This window comes from Sphaerulina musiva (genome assembly GCF_000320565.1).
Source record: "Sphaerulina musiva SO2202 unplaced genomic scaffold SEPMUscaffold_4, whole genome shotgun sequence".
NCBI classification, from domain to species: domain Eukaryota; kingdom Fungi; phylum Ascomycota; class Dothideomycetes; order Mycosphaerellales; family Mycosphaerellaceae; genus Sphaerulina; species Sphaerulina musiva.
Window position 1 is genome coordinate 2374862 of NW_016017386.1, and position 21235 is coordinate 2396096.

Below are 21235 nucleotides of genomic sequence, written 5' to 3' on the forward strand. Positions count from 1 at the left end.
ACGAATCCATATGGGTCATGGGAGATGGGCGGAGGAGTCGTACAAATCATGACCACTAGACCAATGAAGATGGTGTGAGTGAGCAAGCTTAGCTGCTCATTGGTGGGAAGCGGCGAGTTTGGCAAGAAGATGTTCCATGATCTTGTTGCGGTGGCACACAAAACACTGATTCTGCGCGGAGTGACTTTTGCTGCCTTCCCAAGTGATCTCTACGCCTGTGTCCACACCACGCATGACACACACACGATTGTCGCACCTCCCGGCGCTTTCCACTGAAACCTTTAGGTACCTAAATATGAGTACCACCTTCACATCTCCGCTCTCAGAGTCACATTCCCTGCACCAGAAATGTTCAGTATGACCGTTTTGGTTCTTGCTCCGAGCCTTTGCGCAGTGCCCTGGGAATGTGATCACGTCAGATATGTGTGCTTCACATCGAGCGCAAGATGCAGCACGAAGAGCAATGTCAGCAACTACAGCATCATGACGAATCAGCGTTTTGCGTCCTGTAAGTTGTGCGAGTGAGACACCAACGGTGGTGGTGATCAGGAATGGCTCACCAACAAACTCCCCACGGCAATGACGCCCATCTCCCACCCCCCAGCCCACACCCTCCCTACAGCCATGGCCTCTTGCTGTCTCCAATACCTTACCGCCCCCAATAACACCATTACCAGTGCGGCACACTGAAAGATGATCGAGACGGGAATGCTCAGTACATAATACCCAAAGGTCGGATCCGGAGTAGGAGAGTGCTGCAGTCTCCATAATTGAGCAATAAACACTCCAATCATTGAGAAGGCGACCGAAGTCCGCAGATAGCCCAAAAACGTTCTTTCATTGGCGAGGTGGTCTCGACAGTCGACGTGAGGGACGGAGAGACGAACGTGGTGTCGCCAGAAGGATTTGAGTGGTGTAATGAAGTAGATGTGTTCTGATGCCAAGCTGGGGGACAGCACACGGGAGAGTGGCCGCTGGACGTCGGATCGATGGCGAGGCTGCTGCTGGAGTTCGGTTGCTTCTCTTTCATGTTCGGGTATACCATCTGGGATGTGTGCGGCTTCTGGTTCGGGAATCTGCTGTGCTTCAGTGTTGTGTATCTGTCTGATTGAGCCTGCGGTGGCGGTGTTTGGATCGCTGGTGAAACTCGGGTGGTGGTATTGCTGCGCTGGTGAAGACGATGGCGATGATGGCTGTGGGTCATCAGACGTTCCCATCTTGGCTTAACGGTCTGGTGGGTCCGTTCTACGACTGGTGATTCTCGTGTACTGTATGGCAGGACAGCTAGTACCTAGGTCAGGTAGTTATGGCTTGCACAGGACGTTTTCTGAGCCTTCAGCAGGGTCGGAGGGTGGCCGCATCGTGCACGCCTGCTGGAGGCCATCAGATACATGTACTACCTTACATCTATGATATATCCAAGATGCGGCCCGAACGATGCGGTATCGATAACAAAAGCCTACCTATAGCACAGAATCGCCCTATTATTTATTATTGTGCGTTGTCCCAGGCAAGGAAGCGTGGAACTGTTTCTGGGAAGAAGACTGGGAACACTCGCTGACAGTGACAGCTGTGCGCCGTCACACAGGGATGTCGCGCTGGCCGAAGAAAGGTTACAGGTAGGTACCTTATGTGGTGACCTTGATTCGCCATCGTCCATAATAACAGAGGATGAAAGGCTCAGGTACAATGATTTATAATGGACGTGTCTGGTATGGAAGAAGAAGAAGAAGAAGAAGGGGGCAGAGCAGAACTCGTGATGGAAGGCTCTGGTCGGTGCTGCTGGTCTTACTCTTGTCCTCTCGTCCGTGGTGTTTGTGCGTCAGCGACAAGAACTAGAACTAAATTGCCCGATGCCGCCACTTTCTGTCTGCCACACCACTTGGAACTCTGTCTCATGCCGACGCCCGAGTTCCCCTCGACTGCGACTGTTCCATAGCAACATCTAGGAGCCAGGACCGCCATCGAACCACCACCTAGGTATCTACCGACCTGACCTACGAATCAAATATCATCGCCGCCGCCAACGTCGCCGTCACCACCAACACCGCCGCCTCCGACGGTAGTGCGAAGCCCGAGAAGGGAAGGGCAGGGAGGAAAGGATTGGCAAGACGAGGGAAGAAAAGGCAAGATGGCTCCCTCCAAGTCGACGCGCATCATCATCCTGCTGGTGATTGATTCGCTCTTCTTCCTGCTCGAGCTTGTCACTGGATATGCCGTTCACTCGCTGGCCCTGGTGGCCGATTCCTTTCACATGCTGAACGATGTGCTGTCTCTATGTGTGGGACTGTGGGCTGTCAAGGCGGCGAACCGAACCGCGACACCCAAGATGTACACATATGGCTACCAACGTGCCGAGACCCTGGGAGCACTCGTTAACGGTGTCTTCTTGGTGGCACTCTGCGTGACCATTTTCCTGGATGCGATCCAGCGATTCGTAGAGCCACAACAGGTGTCCAACCCGGTGCTGGTCCTGATCGTGGGTTGTCTCGGTCTGGCGTCAAATATCGTGGGACTTGCGCTGTTTCACGATCATGGACACAGTCATGGTGGAGGTGGACACAGCCACGGACCAACGCACGTTGAGAACAGCGTAAAAGATGCGGAAGAGGGACATGCGGGACACAGTCACGACTCTCACACGGGACATGCGCACGATGGCCATGACACTAGCAGTGAGGCCACTGCCATCGCTGATGACACATCCAAGAAAAGCCCAAAGAAGGCCAGAAGACATAGCAGGTCAGCTTCACGAGGCTTCATCGAAGACTTCTCTGGACCCAGCCAGTTCCGAAACTCCATCATTGCTATGGGACAAGGCCGCATGGAGACTGTAGACTCGGAAGAGAACAGCGAGACTGAAGAAGAGATAACACCAGAGCCAATCTTGGGCGAGAACGAGCCGTTGGTCGTCGGCACTGCACAGATAGTCAGCTACGGTAGCAACGCAGCTCAGCGCAAGTCATTCGACCACAAGGATCACAAGCATGCACAACCCAAGGAAGCTGGCAAAGGCGGCGGCGGCGGCCACTCTCACGGCGACCTCAACATGAAAGGCATCTTCCTCCACGTCATGGGTGATGCTCTCGGCAACGTTGGCGTTATCGCCACGGCACTCATCATCTGGCTCTGCGAGTTTCCCGGGCGTTTCTACTTCGATCCCGCCATTTCCCTTGTCATTACATGCATCATCTTAGCATCTGCAATTCCGCTATGCAAGGCTGCATCTCGCATTCTGCTCCAGGCTGTCCCACAGGGCATAGAAGTCGACGATATCAAAGATGATATCGAGGACCTGGAGGGTATCGACAGCTGCCATCATCTTCACGTCTGGCAACTCAGCGATACCAAGCTCGTTGCCTCATTACACGTTCGCGTCACTTTCAATTTCAAGGGTGAAGGATCACAGCGATACATGGAACTCGCATCTGCGATTCGAAAGTGCTTGCACGAGTATGGCATCCACTCGTCGACGATTCAGCCAGAATTCCACTCGGGGTCTGAAGACGGCTCGCAACACGGAAACGGCCACAGCTCCTCTCAGGCAGGCTCACTCCGCGGTGACACAAGCTGCTTATTGGAGTGCGACGATGACTGCGGTGGTGGTAAGAGCTGTTGCCCTCCAAGCGGTAAAATGGATTCCAATGCTGGAGATGGCCACGACCACAGTGCACATGGTCACTCCCACTAGACGCATACATACACAAACACGTTTCCTTTTCTGTTGATTCGAGATACTCATGGCAATGTGCTGCAAAGCATAGGCGGGCCTAAATGGTGGAGAAAGACCAGCGCAGGCAGGCGGGCAGGCAGGCGGTCTCTTGTTCATTTGAATCGACGCACGGTGTTCGGCGTACAGTACGGGCGTTTTCAGCTCGGAATATAGGGGGGTGTGTGTGAGGGAGAGAAAGAGAGAGGGCAACACATCCTGGGGGAGCAATCCACAAGCCATGTCGGGAGACTTGTGAGACGAGATGATACCTTATGTGCGGACCGGTGGGCTACATGTACATGTGGTACTGAGTAAGGTATCTGTACGATACGGCCGAGCGACGGGATGTTGGTAGAAGTGATCCTGTATTGTAATGTTGAAACCTTCAGGCACTTTTCTTGTCCAAATATCACAGAGAAGCCCCACCAACGCGTCCCACCCTTGTAGCCCGTGGAGCGCACGCGTCTCCCGTCGGTTTGATTTTCCACTCTGCGCTGGACACACCAGAAGTCTCCCTTCCCTTCACTTCCCTTTCCTTGCCTCCCCCCCGCCTTGCACCATGGCCGATCAGACCCCAGCTCACCACGACGCGCCCTCTCTCCCCGGCTCACCTTTGCCCAAACGGACAAAGTACACCGAGGCTGCACCGAACCTCAGTGTCGCAGGTGGGAACCTCTCCCAACCATCATCTTATTCACAGATGTCCCGACTCGTCGCACTCACTCCCTGACCTGCGTGCGGTACATGATGCACTACTGAGACTGATACGTGTCTGAATGTCCAGCATTGATCAACGATCCTCAAGCTGCTACACCCACACCACAAACGACGCAACTGCCCAACCCGCTGTCCGAGATGTCCGCCCCTCTCAATGCGACCGCGACCGCGTTGCCCGCCCTGCCTTCCATGTCCGCCCTTGAACCGCCCCCGCCAGCCATTCAAGTCAAACTCCTCTCTCCCACCGCCAAGGTGCCGACGCGTGGCTCTGCATTCTCCGCGGGCTACGATCTTTACGCATCCAAGGAAGCTGTGATTCCCGCGCGTGGGAAGGCATTGGTCGATACCGACATCAGCATTGCCTTACCTGTCAACACGTATGGAAGAGTTGCGCCGAGAAGTGGACTCGCTGCGAAGCATAGCATCGACACGGGGGCTGGGGTCATCGATGCAGACTACCGAGGCCAGGTCAAAGTCTTGCTGTTCAATTTCAGCGACGTCGATTTCAAGGTCGACGTGGGCGAGAGAGTGGCACAGTTGATTGTGGAGAGGGTGAGCTATATCCACATGCTGCCTCCATGATGTGTATTTTCGGAGAGAATGACAACTAATACTCGCGCCTCTAGATCTACACCCCAGAAATTGTCGAAGTCGCTGAGCTAGAGCAGACAGTTCGCGGTGCAGGAGGCTTTGGCTCAACGGGAGGATTCGGTGGCACTCTGCCGACTATACAGTCTGCGACGATGGCAGGTGCCCCTCCCGCACCACCCACAGTATAGAACGCAGCGCGGATACCTGGAGCCTGTCGGTTGATCATTCCTGGTCCATCGATTGCATGTTGTGGTCCGCGAGGAGTAGGCGTTAGCCACAGCGCTTTTTGACGCAGTACATGTCGGCCAATGGATACCCTGCGGAACATGTGGCTCCGCAGTACCCATGAGCACAGAGGGTTTCTTGGTGTATAAGACGAAATGCAACCCTTCACTAAGGTACAGGTCAACTGCCGCCGAAGACTGAACGTGAGAAGTGTCGCAAAACAGAGACCGAGACGTGGAGATGATCACCTGGATCGAGGATGCATGAGCGCGTTTCCTTCGCCGCCGAGCATCGTAGCAGCATCAAAATACGCCAGTAGCAGAATCAATAGCAGCTCGAAACGAAAGCATGCAAGTATTGAACGTCTTCCCGTACAAGTAGGTACCTGTAGTTAACTTGACCTGGAAGATGCATGTGAAGGCTCGCCAAGCTCACTAGCGCGGTCGGAGGTCCGCACCTTGACTCCATCAACCCATGCATCAGGGCGTGTCTTGCCAATGACATACCTTAACTACCTAGGTAGTATACTACACACGATGATTACCAGACGCGCGTACACCGCGCTGAGTCTAGCGGAGCGACAGGTGATTCAATCACAGTACGCGGGAAGTGGGCAATGCGTGCGATGCTTCCACCATGCGCGGCGCCAACAGGCGGACGAGCTGCGACCTGAAGATGGATCTCCTGCCATCAAGGACAGTGCAAAGCGTGCAGAGAACAATGGTATATTTCGAGTCTTCTTCTTCGTTACCGTCGAGAGATGAACTAAAACGTCACGGTGAAAAGGACCGCAGATACAACCCGCACCCACCAAAAGAGCTCGCGCCCAAATCATTTCCAATGAAATCTCCGCCTTACAACGAGGTCCTCCCCCCGGCGACCCTACTTCGGGCCCCGGCAGTCTAGCTGGCACAAATCAAACGAATCCCTCGCCGCCCACTGTGAGCGCGGGCTTCACGGAGACTCCAACCAGTCTGGGTGCAGGAGGACGAATGGGCGAGAATATCTCTGCTGGACGAGAAGGCGTCAATGCACAAGGTGTAGGTCGATTCTCGGGATCTGATGAAAGAGTGCGAAACGAACATTCCAGACCGCAAGGAACGAGAAATCCACATGAGGTGCAAGAGCCTGCTGAAGGGGGACAGAGTGTATTGGAGCAGGCTTCTGCGCCGAGATCGTCAAGAGGACCATTGGAAGGCGAAGCACGACTCCGCTCCATAATGAAAGATGCTCGACCTCTGGGCCTCCCTGTCCGTCCCCAAGCTTCATCGGTAACGGCCCAACGTCTCGTGTTACAAGGCAGAGGCACTGGAGTCCCTTTGGCCAGTCAACCTATAGCTACCATTCATGATCGCTTCACACTCGTCACCAATCCTGCGAATAACAACAGAGGTCGTGGATCGCAAAGGCTGAGTCAGGCTGAGAGCGAAGCTCTCACCAAGGTTCTTGTTGGGGGGCAATATGACAATGAGGGTCTGTTGAATGGAAAGAAGATCCATGAGGTGGAGATTCTGAATGTGATCAAGAGACAAACGATGATGAATGGGACTTATCTGGGGAAGGACGGGGATCGGCTGGTAAAGAAGGTTGAGAGACTATTACCTGCGAGTAGGTAGTTAGTCTGTTGCAGGAGCAAGGAAGAGGGTGGTGCCGACCAAGAACGCATGATGGAGCCCCAAAGTCGACGGGGCTCGCATGATAGAGGGACGGCGCTCATGATCGTGCACCATGTTTGATTCACTGAGTGTCTGTTCGTATCCTCGAAGGGTCTGGTCTAGTTCCACGGCAAGGAAACTCATCATCCAGAACCACTCCCACATTCGCTTTGTTGATGTCACCTTGCCGGCTGTCCGCCCCGTCAACCCAGCTAGTCTGACAAGAATCTCGATGTAGCACATTGCCTCCCAACTGCATGCATGCCAGGACATGAGCACGAGACTTGCCAGAAGCCGGTCGACCTCATTTCCGAACACAATGCACTCGACTACATGTGAGACGCTCGCTCCAAGTTGAATGCATGGTCGATGGGATAAAGTCGTCAGACATGTCGCATCGTGAGTATAGTGCACTACTGACCCTCCAGCGGGTATATGTCAAATTGTCACTAACCCACAAACCCACCATGAAGTCAAACGTGTGGCTACGTCCAGCACAAGCGTAAGTCACCACGCCGCCGGTCCAAAAGTCTCTCCATCTCCCACAGTCTTCCTCACCGCCGTCCCCATTGAATCCATCGTCTCGAACACTTGGACATTTCCCCACCACTGCGGTACCTTTGCATTGGGCAAGGTAATCACCAAGAAGATTACTACGGTCGAAATCAACAACCCACAGTCGAGCGCCGCGGCGGTGAGATAGTTATAATGTGACCACCACCCTCCGAACCTGCTCTTGATGACATGGTTGAAGATGAGCCCCACGATGGCCCAACTACTAAACGACAACGGCGTCGCAGGAGGTAACCACGCCATCGCCCCCAACATCACCGGTGCATGTAACCACCTCAACCCTCTGTGATGTTTCCGCGGAACGCTGCGGAGCAGTATATAAAACGCCACCGGTAAGAGAGCGCCTAATAGCCAGAAATAATTAAAGGCGTGATAGATGCTGTTTTTGCCAAACATTCTGCTGGGTCCGATCAGGCCCCAGACGATACTGGAGGAGAAAAAAGTTCGGCCGTTGGGACAGGTGAAGTGGTCTTTTTGGGTGGCGGTGCAGACTTCGGGGATGCTGGAGAGGGTCCAGTTCATGGTGGAGATTTGGACAATGGCGGCCCAGATGGTGGCGAGCACTTGGCATGTGAAGGTCGTTCGGGGGCTGTGGGATTGGGAAGAGAGAGAGGGAGGGATGAATGTTAGTGACACAAGAGAAAGAAGCCGACAAGAGGTGGTTGGTAGGATGATATGGATGTTTCTGCTTACGGAATTTTCATGTAATGCGCAAACTTCAAATCAGAAGTATATGTTTGTGCTTGACCGAGCACAATGGTGGAGTAGACTTTGAAAATCATGACGCCGATGGGTTTTCCCGGGATCATGAAACCTCCTAAAAAGGGCGAGATGACGTTGAGCGAGAGGAGAATGTTGGTGATGCCCATAATCATACAGCAGGGTATGACGAAGACGAGGGCGAGGAGGAGAGAGACGAAGTATGTCCACCAGGGGAGTTGAGAGGGATAGCCGAGAACGGTGCCGAGTCCCATACCGACGGACACGACGAAGAGGACCAGATACCACCAGTCTGGGGCTTCGCGGTACTTGGCCATGAGTCGCATGTGGACGTCAGGCTCTTGATTTCGCGCTGCGCGGAGTCGATACCAGATCTCTTTGCCGTGGAATAGAGCGGTGTGGATGATGCTTGCCATGAGAGCTGCAAACGACAGTCCATAATTGAGGATGAAGGTGGGCGCGAGGAAGAGTGGAGAGTAGCTTTTGTACTTTGCTTCGTCGAATGTGAAGCCCGCCCCCATGACCTTGGTGACGTTGTAGGCACTTTGTGTATTATCGAATGTGGAAGATGTGTTGATGGGAAGGTAATCGGTGTACAAAGCGCCACTAAAGCTGATACCGATGGTCGCGACGATGACGAAGATGATGAGTCCCACGAGAGTGTTGAGATGCGAGAAGGTCGGAGACAGAAGAGGGTCGCCGAGATAGCCCGTCACGTAGGTCCAGTCCAAGGTGAGCGGTATCAAGGAGAGACCCGTGAAGCCGCCAAAGAGCTGATTGAGAGTGGCATTATTCGGTCGAATCCACGTCACGAAGGAGAAGACTGACAGGCCTTGCCAGATTACACCCGGAAACCAATACCAGACAAAGGAGGCCAGTGCCACATATGCAAAGTATCGATAGCCAGAGATTCGCCAGCCATTGGTCTGTGCAGGATCCATGGAGCTTTTGTCGTGCAGGGCGTAGAGAAGCGTGGTTTGGCTGAAATTGGCTGGCCAGATCAGTGCGGCTGGCCACACCAGAAAACGTCTGAATAGGCCGGAAATGGCAATTCCGATGACCTGCGACGAGAGCGTGAAGAGCAGCTGGAATCCCCAGCCCATGCTCAGATTGTATAGGGGCTTGGCGTCCAATGCGAGCAAGGCGTCGGTACTGTATGCATAGCCATATGTTCTAAAAAAGGTAGCAGCAGGTCGAAGAGTGAGCAATAATAGAAATGTCCTCGACCTGTTGTTCTCACTTACACATTGGCCATCAGGGTGACAACAGCGTGCTGTAGGACCAGACTCCAGTCAGTCATAGGCACGAAAAGGAGGCAGCAGAAGAAGCGGTTTCTCGTTACCTCTTTGATTGTAAACGGTCCTGGATTCAACGTCCACGTGAGTCCCAAAGTGTGGAATGTCTTTGCAGGCATCACTCTGGCCCACAAGCAGCCCACGGGGTACACCAGAAGCATAATGACCACGGTAGGAATTGTGATTGCAGGAGACCGCATGCTCAAAAACATATTCACCGCCGCTGCAACTGTGACGAAGAGGAACCCCAGAACCCAGGCTCGTAAGGTGTTTGCAACCTCCTCGCCATCGGTATTCCTCACTGCTGCTCGAACGGAATCATACGGCGAGTCTTCTGTGAAGGTTGTCTCCACCACGACCACTTTTTCGAGACTGTTGGTTTTGGCCGCCTCTTGCAGAGCTTCCATCTCATCGTCAGGAAGGTTTGGGTCATGTTGGTGGTTCTTCTGCAGGCTACGGATTCCTTCAATAGCTAGGGACTTGACTGGGGAGCCAGAATGTTCGTGGAGAGAATGGGACTGTTCGATCGTACCATGATCTTCGGATCGCTTAGTACTAGATATAGGCAACTTCATAGCGGAAAAGAGGCTGGTAATTAGTATTATGCCCAGAGTGAGAACGAGGCAGCGGGCAATTCTTGGACGATGAACAGAATATGGTATAATCCCTTCCTACGGGGATGTCGACCGCTATACTGGATGGGGAAGATATGATAGCCTACCTAGATAGGGCATGTCAGTCGCCCGTCTACGGTCTGCGGCCAATATTATCTTCTTGAAATCTCTTGCAGGCAATATGAATTAGAGAATAGGCCATAGTGGTCCGTTCAGTACCAATTTAGTTAGTTTTGTTACTGTTGTTGTAACCCTTAACCCTAAGTGAAGCCAAAGTGGAAGCGGGCTAAGCGGGCACTAGAAGTTCGTATTCGGCGCCGAGTCCCGACGACAGAACCTGACCTTACCTTAACTCGACATATCATGATCTATACCCTGTCGTGCGTATCACAGTATTTACATTGGGATCTATGTTGGCGCTGTTTGGAGACATACGCACAGCGTCGCATAGCATAGCATGTGAGTAGCCAAGACTCTTCCACTTCCCTGGGGGCGCATCATCATCATCATGGCTGGCGACGGTAGAGAGGCCAAACGGCGTCGCATCGACGACGACAGTGCCTACCACCACCACCACCACCACCACCACCATCACCACCACCGTTCCCACGACGACAACCACGAGCATTTCGCCGCACCACCGCCATCACTCACTTCCGGTCGCCGAATACCGCACGACAAGGACAAGCACAAGCGGAGAGACCGAGATCGAACACCGACCACCTCTCATCCCCACCAGCAAGAGTTTGACGGCCCTGAAGCGGGCGTCAACGACGACGACGCCGCCGCCTTAGACCGCGACTGGTACAACTACGGCGAAGATGGCGCTGTCCTCGGCGACGAGACTCACAACCCCTTTGGAGGCACCGAAGATACGACATGGGCCGACCAGGAGCGCGAGAAGGAACTGCTGGAGAAGAAAATGGCCGTGAGAGCCAAGGTGAACCCCAAGTTTCTCCAGCGACAGAAGGACAATGACGCCTGGGAAACGAATCGCATGCTCGCGTCGAGCGTGGCGCAGACGAGGGACAACTTCAATAGCTTGGATGACGAGAGTGAAGACACAAGAGTGCATTTGCTGGTGCATGATCTGAAACCGCCATTCTTGGATGGGAAGACGGTGTTTACGAAACAGCTGGAGCCCGTGAGTGCCGTTAAGGATCCGCAGAGTGATATGGCCGTGTTTGCAAAGAAGGGAAGCAAAGTGGTGCGGGAGAGGAGGCAGCAGAAGGAGAGGCAGAAGCAGGCCCAAGAGGCGACGAGTGCGGCGGGAACTACGCTGGGGAATCTCACGGGCGTCAAGGAGGAGGAGGATGCTGACTCTGCCGCTCCTGCTGTTGGGGAAGGCCAAGAGGAGGTCAAGCATAAGGGGAGCAAGTTTGCTGAACATATGAAGAAGCAGGATGCCGGGCAGTCAGACTTTTCCAGGACGAAGTCTTTGCGAGAGCAGAGAGAGTACCTTCCGGCCTTTGCTGTGCGAGAGGATCTGTTGCGTGTGATTCGAGACAACCAGGTGGTGATTGTGGTCGGACAGACGGGGTCGGGAAAGACGACGCAACTGACTCAGTTCTTGCACGAGGATGGCTACGCAAAGAGTGGCATGATTGGATGTACGCAGCCGAGACGTGTGGCAGCCATGTCTGTTGCCAAGCGTGTCAGTGAGGAGATGGAAGTGCCACTGGGAGGCACTGTAGGATACGCCATTCGATTCGAGGACTGCACGAGTAAAGAAACGACGATCAAATACATGACTGATGGCGTGTTGCTGCGAGAGTCTTTGACGAACCCCGATCTGGATCAGTATAGCTGCATTATCATGGACGAGGCCCACGAACGTGCATTGAATACTGACGTCTTGATGGGCTTGATCAAGAAAGTCCTTGCGCGACGGCGAGATCTGAAGCTCATCGTCACTTCAGCAACGATGAACTCTGAGCGCTTTTCACGTTTCTATGGCGGCGCACCGGAATTCTTCATCCCAGGAAGAACATTTCCCGTCGATATACAGTACTCCAGATCGCCCTGCGAAGACTACGTGGACAGCGCCGTGCGCCAAGTGCTTGCGATACATGTCAGTCAAGGGGCGGGAGACATTCTCGTCTTCATGACGGGCCAGGAAGATATTGAAGTCACATGCGAACTGGTGGCTGAAAGGCTCGCTCAACTCAACGACCCGCCCAAGCTCAGCATTCTCCCCATTTACTCGCAAATGCCGGCAGACCTGCAAGCCAAGATCTTCGACAGAGCCGCACCTGGTGTGCGCAAAGTCATTGTCGCCACGAACATCGCCGAAACCTCTCTCACCGTCGATGGTATTATGTATGTTGTCGACTGTGGCTTCAGCAAACTCAAAGTCTACAACCCGCGCATGGGAATGGACACTCTCCAGATCACGCCTGTCAGCCAAGCCAACGCTTCACAGCGAGCAGGCCGTGCGGGACGTACAGGACCGGGGCGAGCGTTTCACCTCTATACCGAGCGCGCCTTCAAGGAAGAACTCTACATCGCTACAATTCCCGAAATCCAGCGCACCAACCTGGCCAACACAGTCCTCCTCCTCAAATCCCTCGGAGTGAAAGATCTCCTTGACTTCGACTTCATGGACCCTCCTCCTCAGGACACCATCACAACCTCCCTCTTCGACCTCTGGGCGCTTGGGGCTCTCACCAACCTCGGAGAGCTCACCGACCTTGGCCGCCTCATGACTTCTTTCCCCATGGACCCCTCCCTCGCGAAACTCGTCATTACCTCCTCCTCAATATACTCCTGCTCCGAAGAAATGATCACCATTGTCGCCATGCTCTCTGTTCCTTCTGTCTTCTACCGGCCCAAAGAACGCCTCGAAGAAGCCGACGCCGCGCGCGAAAAATTCTTTGTGCACGACTCGGACCATCTCACTCTTCTCACCGTGTACCAACAATGGCTCTTCAACGGCCGGAGGGATGGCTGGTGTGTCAAACACTTCCTGCACCCCAAAGCCCTCCGGCGAGCCGAAGAAATCCGGCAACAAATTTCAGACATCATGACGTCTTCCAAAATGGCCATCCAGTCCTGCGGCTACGACCTCGATATCGTCAGACAATGCATTTGTTCTGGCTACTACGCTCAAGCTGCCAAGCGGAAGGGGTTGGGAGAGTATATCAATCTTCGGACGAGCGTGACCATGAACCTGCACCCCACGTCTGCGTTGTATAACTCGGGCGATCCACCGGATTATGTCGTGTATCATGAACTCATTCTCACCAGTAAAGAGTACATGTCTGTGGCTACTGCTGTTGACGCGCATTGGCTGGCAGACTTGGGTGGGGTGTTCTATTCGGTCAAGGAGAAGGGCTACTCTGCTGTCAAGGGTAGGAGAGAGGTGGAGTATAGCAAGAAGGCTGAGCTGGAGATTCAGATTGAGAAGGATCGGAGGAGAGCGAGAGAGGAGGCCGATCTTCTGGCGAAAGGAACAGGTGGAGATGCAGTGGGCGGGAAGAGTGCTGTGGTGATGGGCGCGAAGAAGAAGCTCAATGGTGCCAAAGGGGGTTCGGCAGTGGTGAAGCCAATTATTGGGAGGAGGCGTTGACGTTACCTCTTCATCCGAAGGAACTCATGATGAAATAATGGTTCCAGTGAGGAAGGAGGACTCCAGAACTAGATCATGTGATACGATCGGCTCGATTTGGCCAGATACCATAGTCTTGGTAATAATCAAGTGAAACATCGTTGGCTCGAATGGCTTAATGATGAAAAAAGCTCTCGAGGGTTTGATGCGTGGAGAAGTGGAATTACTGATCGTGATCCATAAATATCTAGTCAATACAGGTAGGTGCCCACATTATTTCTACATACCTAACTATAACCTGGGTCTCACACACTCGATAACAACAGAGTGCGGCCTCAACTTCCACGCATCCCAATAGCCACTGTCTTCCCGATCATCACCTGGAGGCAAGATATATGGTATCCATCTGATATTTCTTCTCATCCCTGCCTCCGCTTCTTCTGCAGCCTCTTCATACAGAGAGTGTACGCGAGCATATGTCTCAAACACCACATTTTCGTCTGGCAGATACTCAAACTTGCACTTCCACGCTCCCGGCTCGACTTCCTCCAGTGGTGACATACGAAGATCGTAGTACTCATATGGCTCGTACATGGGACAGAAGGAGTTGGGAACCACACCAATGAAGCGTCCGCCAGGTTTGAGATTATTGAAAATGTTGCGAAACATCGTGACCAGGGTGGAGCGGTTGGGTGCGCAACTCACTGTTGTTTTTATTACCGTTAGCACCATCATGTTCCGAGCGACAAAAGCACAGGTAACTCACGATACCAAGACCCCAGCACCAGATCAAAGCCTCTTCCTCCCTCTTCCTCACTCAGAGGCACACTACAGTCCCCCACACGAAACTCCAACCTCTCCTTCAACCTCTCATCTGTCAAATTCGTCTTCATCTCGTTCGCGCCTTCTACCATAGTCTTCGAAATGTCAATTCCCACCACCCTCTCTGCGTCTCCATGCTCAACACACCACCTCGCCCATCTCCCGATACCACAAGCCAAATCCAGCACTTTCAATCCTTTGACATTTCCCAGAGCTTTCCTGGTCGTAGCAAAGTCTATTGCACCGAGAGGCGAATCTTCCAGAGATTTGTATCGAGTTCCGATGTTGTCGTACTCTTGCTGCTGCAGCGGCTGTTGCAGCTGCTGTTGTTGTTGTGTAGGAGTAGCAGAAGGTGGAGACAATGAAACGGCAGAATCGTTGATATGCATATTTGTAGCAACACCAGTATCAGTCTCAGTAGCAATATCAGTGTCAGCAGCAGTGGTAGTATCAACTGCAGTATCGACAGCAGGAGCACTAAGACCGTCTTGCTCCCCCTCTGCCTCCAGGTGCACGTCCACGGCCGCCGACTGCACCAATCCAGCCCAATCGTCTCCTCTCTCACCACAAAGAGGAGTATCCAGATCCAAGTAGCCCCTCAACGTATTATCGTCAAAGGACAATAACTCGATGGGATCAGGATCAAAACACGCACTCCGCAACAGGTATTCTTCCTCTTCTTTCTTTTCTTGTGCCTGCTCAAAACTGTCGTAAATGTCACTGTCGGGGGTCGGGATGTCCAGACGGAATGAGAAGCTCTCGTCGTGTACTGGAATTGATTTTCGGTCGTCGCCCGCTGCTGTTGTCGCCGGTGCTTCCGGGGGATGAAGGGTAGGGAGGCCGCGGTTTGACAAGGATCGAAGTCGTGTAAACATTACAGCACATACATGCGTCTTTTCTTGACGAAGTGGTGATGGTGGTGTTGGTGGTGTGACAGAGGAAGGGTGGAACTGCACATATATGTGGTCGATACACACATAGGAGGTGTGTTTGAATGATGCCTGGCTGGTAAGTTCTGCCTTTCCAGGCGCCAGGGACAGCTTCGAACATGGGTAGCTTGATTGAGCTTCGTTGGCTCTGCTTACATGTACTGGAGCTTATTAGTCTGACAGCGGCAGCTGTGGTCCTGTGGACAGGAAGTAGTGTTTCGTTAGTTTCAGAAGTGCACGGGCTGGAACAAGGCTGGCTTTGGTAGCTTATTAGGCAGCAAGTTGGAAGTCTTGCGAAGCTGTCATTCTGCTCACTGCGTAGTCTGAGATGGCGTCTACCGAGTGCGCCCATACCAGACCCAGGGTACAGGAGGGAGTCCAGCAGCACTCTACATTCGTACAGGTAAATGGATACATTGTCGCTCTGCGATGCTTCTTACAGCACAGTCTGGGAAATACGTCAGTTCGTAACCTTCTTGACTCGGTGGAATGATGATAATAGCATACCCTCTGCCTCTTTCTACCAGCAGGCCCAGCAGTGCTATCTTCCGCTCGCTTGCTTCGCTTCTCCTGTGCATCGAGCACCAAGCTGAGCACATCGAAACCGAATTGTGGAAACTCGAGACACATTCTCTTGAACTCATGCTCGGCCTCGTGACGCAACACATGACTCCTGGTGGCCCAGAATGCGGCCACGGGCTTTCTGATGCTCTCATCGTCGACGCTAGTCTCCTTATAGACGAAACGCGCGTATGCGATCTCGCCCTTGGCCGTGGACTGGGTCAGGTGGATCTTCTTATGCGCAAGTGCTGCAAGCTGGGGAAGGCCAAATTTTTGTGCAAGTGTGTAGACGCGGGCGTGTCGCAACAGACCGATACCATCATTGTCGGGCGATGGCACAGTTGGATCGTACTCGAGGTTGGTGCTACCCTGGAGGCTGGGGAAGTAATCCGTCTTATACAGGTACTCGAGGACAGAAGCGATCGCAGCCTCGTCGTCCTGCTGCAATTCAATGCGCCGACGCGAGGCGGAATCGGAGAAGTGTGCACAGGCTTCGGCGAAGAATGGCGAGCTTTCCAAAAGTCCTTGGTGGGCGTAGAGGGTGGACTGGGTGTTGCCGGAGCCGATGATGAGCTCGACGATGGGGGAGCGCATGTAGCTGTCGAGACGGAGGTGGTCAATTTCCATGCATGATGCAAATCGCAACATGTATCCATTTAGATACCACGAGATATACATCGTCGTCACTCACTCTAGAAAAGTGGTGCGAGGTGGAATAGTAGGCTCAATGTCCTCGAGGCCGCCCGGCGCAGTCTCATCCACGACGGTTTCCACATTCTCGGCCATGCCCATCGTCTCATCCACCGCCGTATCGTCCTCGACCATGATCTCTCCCTCGGTGTCGGCCATCGCTTCGCGCAGGCAGACTTTGCGATGGAATGTGTGGCTTGGTCAATGGGTCGGTGTCGGGGGTGGAAGTGCCACGAGGGTGTCGTTGGATGCGCGAGGGCAATGCGACTGAGATGCGCACGTCGGCGAGGTGGAGAAGGGCGGCGGCGGTGGTGGTGGTGGTGGCGGTAGTGGTGGTGATGAACAGACAGGAATTGGGATTGAGACAGTCCTCCCAGCCACCGACCGAGAGCTGCCAGACAGCTACAGGACCTTAGGTGTAAGCTGACAGGAACAGGTTTAGCGTGCTTCCTTGGCGTGCTGATTCAGCGTCATTATGAATTAGGTTATTCATTACCCTTACTGTAGGTACTTCACCTACAATGACATTATTGAAAGTTCTACAGGTACATAGGTACCTCCTACTAGGTACACGTATGTACCTATGTAGGTATGTATATCATTGATCATGTCAATTGAAATTCATGTTGGAAGAGGGCCAAGAGGGCGCAGCGATGGACTTTCTATTCCCAAGGGCCAACTGGAAGTCTGGAACTGTGCCAATTTTGGCTTCTTCCCTTATCTACCTGAGGCACCAACAGAGTCCCCTATACAGGCTATATTCCAGGTATTTCCCTACCTCCCTACCAATTGTACGCCGTGTACGGTCTGTACCTACCAGCCTGCCTACCCACCCATCTCCCCAAAATACCTAGGTATCTACAGCTACCTACTGTACATAAAAGGTACCTGAGCTGTAGACTGTAGGAGGTAGTACATTGGGTTGAATGTACTCCACCACTAGTGAGGTACTCCAGATTCCAGAGTATGATCATTTGCTTGCCACCCTCCACTTGATCGGCTGCATCACGCGGCGTCAGGATACCATGATCTGTCATTAAACTTAGCTGAAACCCAACAGCGCTCTATCATTCCGGCCAGACTCCGCCAGATATACTTCATGTTGGTGCAGGCATATGGATAGGCCTTTCGAGCCATCAATTGGACACCACCTCCCCCCGAAAAACTATCTTTTCTTTTTGGGCCGCCCTCGGGATCTCAGCTATATTTTTGGTGCTTGTTGCTCTCTGCAGACTCTTCACTTATCAAGGGAATGCTGTCCCTCGGACCCTCATGCAGGGCAATATATAAAGGTCCTAGGTAGGTCGTGTAGGTGGAAGGCAGGTACCTCACAGCGGCTTGACGGGACAGGAGCTGGGAAGGAGGTAGTGTTTGTGACTCCCCTGAGTTCTGGCCTGCCGCCGTTGCCCATAACTGAAGACAGGCTGTCTTAAATGTCCCCCGAGGCCTTGTTTGCTACCGTTTGGTTTTCGCCTTCTACCATGAAGTCGAAACTCCGCACCAAAATGGGCAATTGCTTCTCATCCTCCACCAAGACCAAGACCGAGAGCATCTTCCACATCGCGCCCGCTACGATGCCCAAACTGGCCATACCGCGGGACCATCCCTCGCATCCAGAGTATGTTCGACCAGCGCCGCACGTCTTGCCCCTACCGACACCTGATGAAGTGAAGAAACATCCCCTACCCCAAGAAGACTGGCCGTCGAGTGGGATGACGGTATTGAACGAGAAAGCAGCATGAAGATCAAGAAGCGAATCGCACGAACCAGAATGAGACAGGTTCCAGAACCACTGCAGAGTCCTCTGTTTGACACTCCGCTACGAGACAGTCGCTCCTTCTCCGCATATGTGTGGGAGCAGCTGGAGCGTTTGGACGAGGCCTGTGGGGGCGCGGGTACGATTTCACGAATTACGACGGCAGATGGTTCGCTGGGACAGAGACGACGAAAGGGCATCCGGTTCGAGGGGGTGGATTCGGAGGGGAAGTCGATCCTGACGAGTAGTGCGGAAAGTATGTGTAGTACGTGTGGCAAGATTATCAGTTGGAGAGCCAGGGCCTGTAGATGGTGCAAGAGGGTTAGTAGTGGTGGGGTCTAGAGGATTCATGGAACCGAAATGCGACTGATACGATCATACCTACCATATATATCCCTCGCTGGTCGCGTGATATCGTATTTGTAACCTATGAGACAATTTTCCCCAAGAACCGTGCATCTATGGCGCGTGCTTTGCATTATCTGGTGATCGTGGAGGAAAGACAGGGCGCGCAGGAATACCTGAGCGGGTCGATTGTGAACAAATATCAGTGAACACCATTGAATGTACATGTAGTATACTGCGAGGGCCTTCTAAGCAACCAACTAGCAATCACTTCATTCACTACTGGCCTCAGGCTATGGTTCAAGCTTATGCTGGTGTTCATCCTGAAGTCGACATTGCTGTTGCCAGGAATGGCAATTGTCATATGATCTGTACAAACAGTTTGCCATACACTCCCTTATACCCGCACACCTGGAGATACCTACGGTAAGGTACTGTCAACATCGACAGCTTTTACGAAAGAGAAAACCATCCACCAGCGACAAAAGCCACCTACTCTAGCTTATCGACTGTTCCTAGTCTCCAAGCACCGACGCCACTTAAATTCCATTCGAATCCTCCCACTTCGCGTGGGTCCACCACACGACTATCTCGCCATGTGCACAGTCAGTCCATCCCTCTCTACCTCCCCCCCGCTCTCTCATGTCACCAAACCGCAGAGACACAACTAACCACCACTTACTGTTCATCTCTCCAACAGATGTTTTGCTCCATCGGTCACTCGGGCCCCCATCCAGGCTGCCACTCCCAACTCCTCACTTACATCCAACCCTGCGTTCCCAAGTCTGGCAAAGCCCCCAAAAAGTACCACTCTACCATGTGTTTTCCCAAGGTGTTGACCGAGGTTTGGGGTCTGCCGCCACAAGGTTGCAAATTGTACTGTGGGGTGTGTAAACGGAGCTTGAATATCACGGGGAATGAGGGCGATGATGTGGGAAAAGGGTGGAGGGCGGAGAAGGGAAGGAGGGGGTGGATGTTCAAGAGGGGTTGATCTGTCTTGTAATGGATGAATGGGATGAATGGGATGAATGGGAGTGTGGTGGAAGAAGCCGGTCGTTGCTCTTCGGAGACGTTGTGTGATTATATCTATCCACATTTGTCGATATGGTCCCACCTTACTTCAAGCCACGCCAAGACTTTGTTTTGTTGGTCCTTGAGGTATGCTTACGTCGGGTACGAGGTAGACGTGAAGTGAGGCGTGATGAAGCAAAGTCTGTTGTTGTGACTCTGTAAAGCGAGGCAACGAGCGCTGCTCTTGGTTCAATCATTCCCTCATCATACCTTATTGAAAAGTGTACCCACAACCCTCGTGAAGATCGTCACTTCGTATCATTCATAACTTCGTCGTCGTCGTCGTCCTCCTCATCATGTATGTCCATCTCACGACGGAGAGAGAGAGGGAAACGAGTGATTTTGCTCAACTCGCAACCTGCAATACCTCCTTCAGCACCCACACTTGCCCATTCTTCACCCTATTCGCCACTCTCTCCACCTCCACATCCCCAGGCTGCACATACGCCTTCCCGTCCTCCTTCACCTCCCACCACAACGTACTTCCTCCCAGACTCTTCACCTTCTCGCCCTGTTGCCACGGACTCACGGGCACAATGTGCGCTTCTGTGAACCTCCGCAAATTACGATGTGCTCTATCCTCGCCATCCTTGCCCTCGTAAGCATCGGCTCCGAGTGCAGCGTACTCTCTCGGATCTTCCCACGGCTTCCGTGGTAGGGCGGTGATGGCTTTATTGAGAGGCGCGAGGATGGTGCTATTGGAGGAGGAAGAGTCTAGACGGGTGGACACGGAGTCGATGTCGCGTGTGAAGCCGGCAAAGATGTTGAAGCTGCGGGAGTTGCCCATAACATCGGACAAGATGAGATTGTGTTGCGGAGGTGGAGGAGGCGTGGTAGAGCCGTCATCAGAGGAAGGGAGTTGGATGCCGGGCGTGTTGGTGTCGGACTGGTCCATGATGGGGACTTGCTGTGGCAAGGGGTGGAGATGGGCGTATGAGAAGACCGTGAGTACGAGGAGGGATGATGCGATACTGTATGTGCGCATATTCGGTGTCAAAACGTGAGGAGGCTCCTTGATTACTCCCTTTGTTAGTTATAGCTTGAAGGCATCAGAGGAGTGGTATGGATGGAATTGGCTCCAATTAGGAGGTACATGTATAGATGAACGACAGATGGTATACAACCTACGTTGTACAGGTCTGAGATACGTCATGCGGCTTACATACATGTACCAGAGGTAGACTTGTCCACGAGGTCAGTGCTATACACGTATGTACACCTATGTATCTATAAAATATGGACATCCTCAGCACCCAGGAGGTGCTTCGAATATTGCTCCAAGCAGGGCACAACGCGGTATCAGACAGGCTGATGGTATACTCCAATTTTCGTGCGCATCAAGGCACTTACTGGTGCAGTGCAGAGCAGCGCCAAGGAATGTAAGTGAATGGACATGGACCCTGTCTCGTCTC

The 21235-nt window shown here is 53.0% G+C and overlaps 10 protein-coding genes across 10 annotated transcripts; 5 read left to right on the forward strand and 5 right to left on the reverse strand.

Annotated features, from left to right (window-relative positions):
* Positions 1-410: 410 nt before the first annotated feature.
* On the reverse strand, positions 411-1217 carry SEPMUDRAFT_42030 (uncharacterized protein; the record flags this gene model as incomplete). Its single annotated transcript, XM_016908855.1, has 2 exons — positions 411-473; positions 561-1217. 2 exons carry the CDS (start codon positions 1215-1217, stop codon positions 411-413), a joined length of 720 nt encoding a protein of 239 aa, XP_016762023.1.
* Positions 1218-1895: 678 nt separating this feature from the next.
* Positions 1896-4120, forward strand: SEPMUDRAFT_149038 (cation efflux protein). The gene has a single exon (XM_016905300.1). It carries the CDS (start codon positions 2132-2134, stop codon positions 3689-3691), a length of 1560 nt encoding a protein of 519 aa, XP_016762024.1. The 5' UTR covers positions 1896-2131; the 3' UTR covers positions 3692-4120.
* A 151-nt stretch (positions 4121-4271) lies between these two features.
* On the forward strand, positions 4272-5133 carry SEPMUDRAFT_8136 (dUTP diphosphatase; the record flags this gene model as incomplete). The annotated part of the gene is made up of 3 exons (XM_016910272.1): positions 4272-4377; positions 4497-4981; positions 5056-5133. Coding segments are annotated over 3 exons (669 nt in total), but the record flags the coding sequence as incomplete, so codon positions are not given.
* Positions 5134-5750: 617 nt separating this feature from the next.
* SEPMUDRAFT_149040 (uncharacterized protein) lies at positions 5751-7028 on the forward strand. The gene is made up of 2 exons (XM_016905301.1): positions 5751-5968; positions 6032-7028. The coding sequence occupies exons 1-2, from the start codon at positions 5782-5784 to the stop codon at positions 6859-6861; spliced, it is 1017 nt and encodes a 338-aa protein (XP_016762026.1). The 5' UTR covers positions 5751-5781; the 3' UTR covers positions 6862-7028.
* A 379-nt stretch (positions 7029-7407) lies between these two features.
* SEPMUDRAFT_141251 (small oligopeptide transporter) lies at positions 7408-10730 on the reverse strand (the record flags this gene model as incomplete). Its single annotated transcript, XM_016902958.1, has 5 exons — positions 7408-8062; positions 8167-9366; positions 9438-9466; positions 9536-9960; positions 10538-10730. The coding sequence occupies 5 exons, from the start codon at positions 10728-10730 to the stop codon at positions 7408-7410; spliced, it is 2502 nt and encodes an 833-aa protein (XP_016762027.1).
* SEPMUDRAFT_156075 (P-loop containing nucleoside triphosphate hydrolase protein) lies at positions 10611-13846 on the forward strand (the record flags this gene model as incomplete). The annotated part of the gene is made up of 1 exon (XM_016907655.1): positions 10611-13846. One exon carries the CDS (start codon positions 10611-10613, stop codon positions 13668-13670), a length of 3060 nt encoding a protein of 1019 aa, XP_016762028.1. The 3' UTR covers positions 13671-13846.
* Positions 13847-13940: 94 nt separating this feature from the next.
* SEPMUDRAFT_65276 (S-adenosyl-L-methionine-dependent methyltransferase) lies at positions 13941-14908 on the reverse strand (the record flags this gene model as incomplete). The annotated part of the gene is made up of 2 exons (XM_016909711.1): positions 14416-14908; positions 13941-14353 (listed from the first exon to the last, which is right to left on the reverse strand). The coding sequence occupies exons 1-2, from the start codon at positions 14858-14860 to the stop codon at positions 13941-13943; spliced, it is 858 nt and encodes a 285-aa protein (XP_016762029.1). The 5' UTR covers positions 14861-14908.
* A 748-nt stretch (positions 14909-15656) lies between these two features.
* Positions 15657-16955, reverse strand: SEPMUDRAFT_149041 (uncharacterized protein). The gene is made up of 3 exons (XM_016905302.1): positions 16653-16955; positions 15908-16559; positions 15657-15848 (listed from the first exon to the last, which is right to left on the reverse strand). Exons 1-3 carry the CDS (start codon positions 16808-16810, stop codon positions 15837-15839), a joined length of 822 nt encoding a protein of 273 aa, XP_016762030.1. The 5' UTR covers positions 16811-16955; the 3' UTR covers positions 15657-15836.
* A 1129-nt stretch (positions 16956-18084) lies between these two features.
* On the forward strand, positions 18085-19743 carry SEPMUDRAFT_107857 (uncharacterized protein; the record flags this gene model as incomplete). The annotated part of the gene is made up of 4 exons (XM_016900704.1): positions 18085-18269; positions 18320-18663; positions 18857-19178; positions 19203-19743. The coding sequence occupies 4 exons, from the start codon at positions 18085-18087 to the stop codon at positions 19741-19743; spliced, it is 1392 nt and encodes a 463-aa protein (XP_016762031.1).
* Positions 19737-20895, reverse strand: SEPMUDRAFT_125558 (FAS1 domain-containing protein precursor). Its single transcript, XM_016901997.1, has one exon. The coding sequence runs from the start codon at positions 20716-20718 to the stop codon at positions 20170-20172; it is 549 nt and encodes a 182-aa protein (XP_016762032.1). The 5' UTR covers positions 20719-20895; the 3' UTR covers positions 19737-20169.
* Between the last annotated feature and the right edge of the window lie 340 nt (positions 20896-21235).

What these genes read in the sequence shown, in the direction of transcription:
- SEPMUDRAFT_125558 (XM_016901997.1), bottom strand. Translation starts at nt 20,718, where the DNA reads ATGGACCAGTCCGACACCAACACGCCCGGCATCCAACTCCCTTCCTCT.
- SEPMUDRAFT_149041 (XM_016905302.1), bottom strand. Translation starts at nt 16,810, where the DNA reads ATGGCCGACACCGAGGGAGAGATCATGGTCGAGGACGATACGGCGGTG. An exon ending in CCTCGCACCACTTTTCTAGA is followed by an intron (nt 16,560 to 16,652) that starts GTGAGTGACGAC and finishes CCGTCTCGACAG; the next exon opens with CTACATGCGCTCCCCCATCG.
- SEPMUDRAFT_149040 (XM_016905301.1), top strand. Translation starts at nt 5,782, where the DNA reads ATGATTACCAGACGCGCGTACACCGCGCTGAGTCTAGCGGAGCGACAG. An exon ending in AAAGCGTGCAGAGAACAATG is followed by an intron (nt 5,969 to 6,031) that starts GTATATTTCGAG and finishes CACGGTGAAAAG; the next exon opens with GACCGCAGATACAACCCGCA.
- SEPMUDRAFT_149038 (XM_016905300.1), top strand. Translation starts at nt 2,132, where the DNA reads ATGGCTCCCTCCAAGTCGACGCGCATCATCATCCTGCTGGTGATTGAT.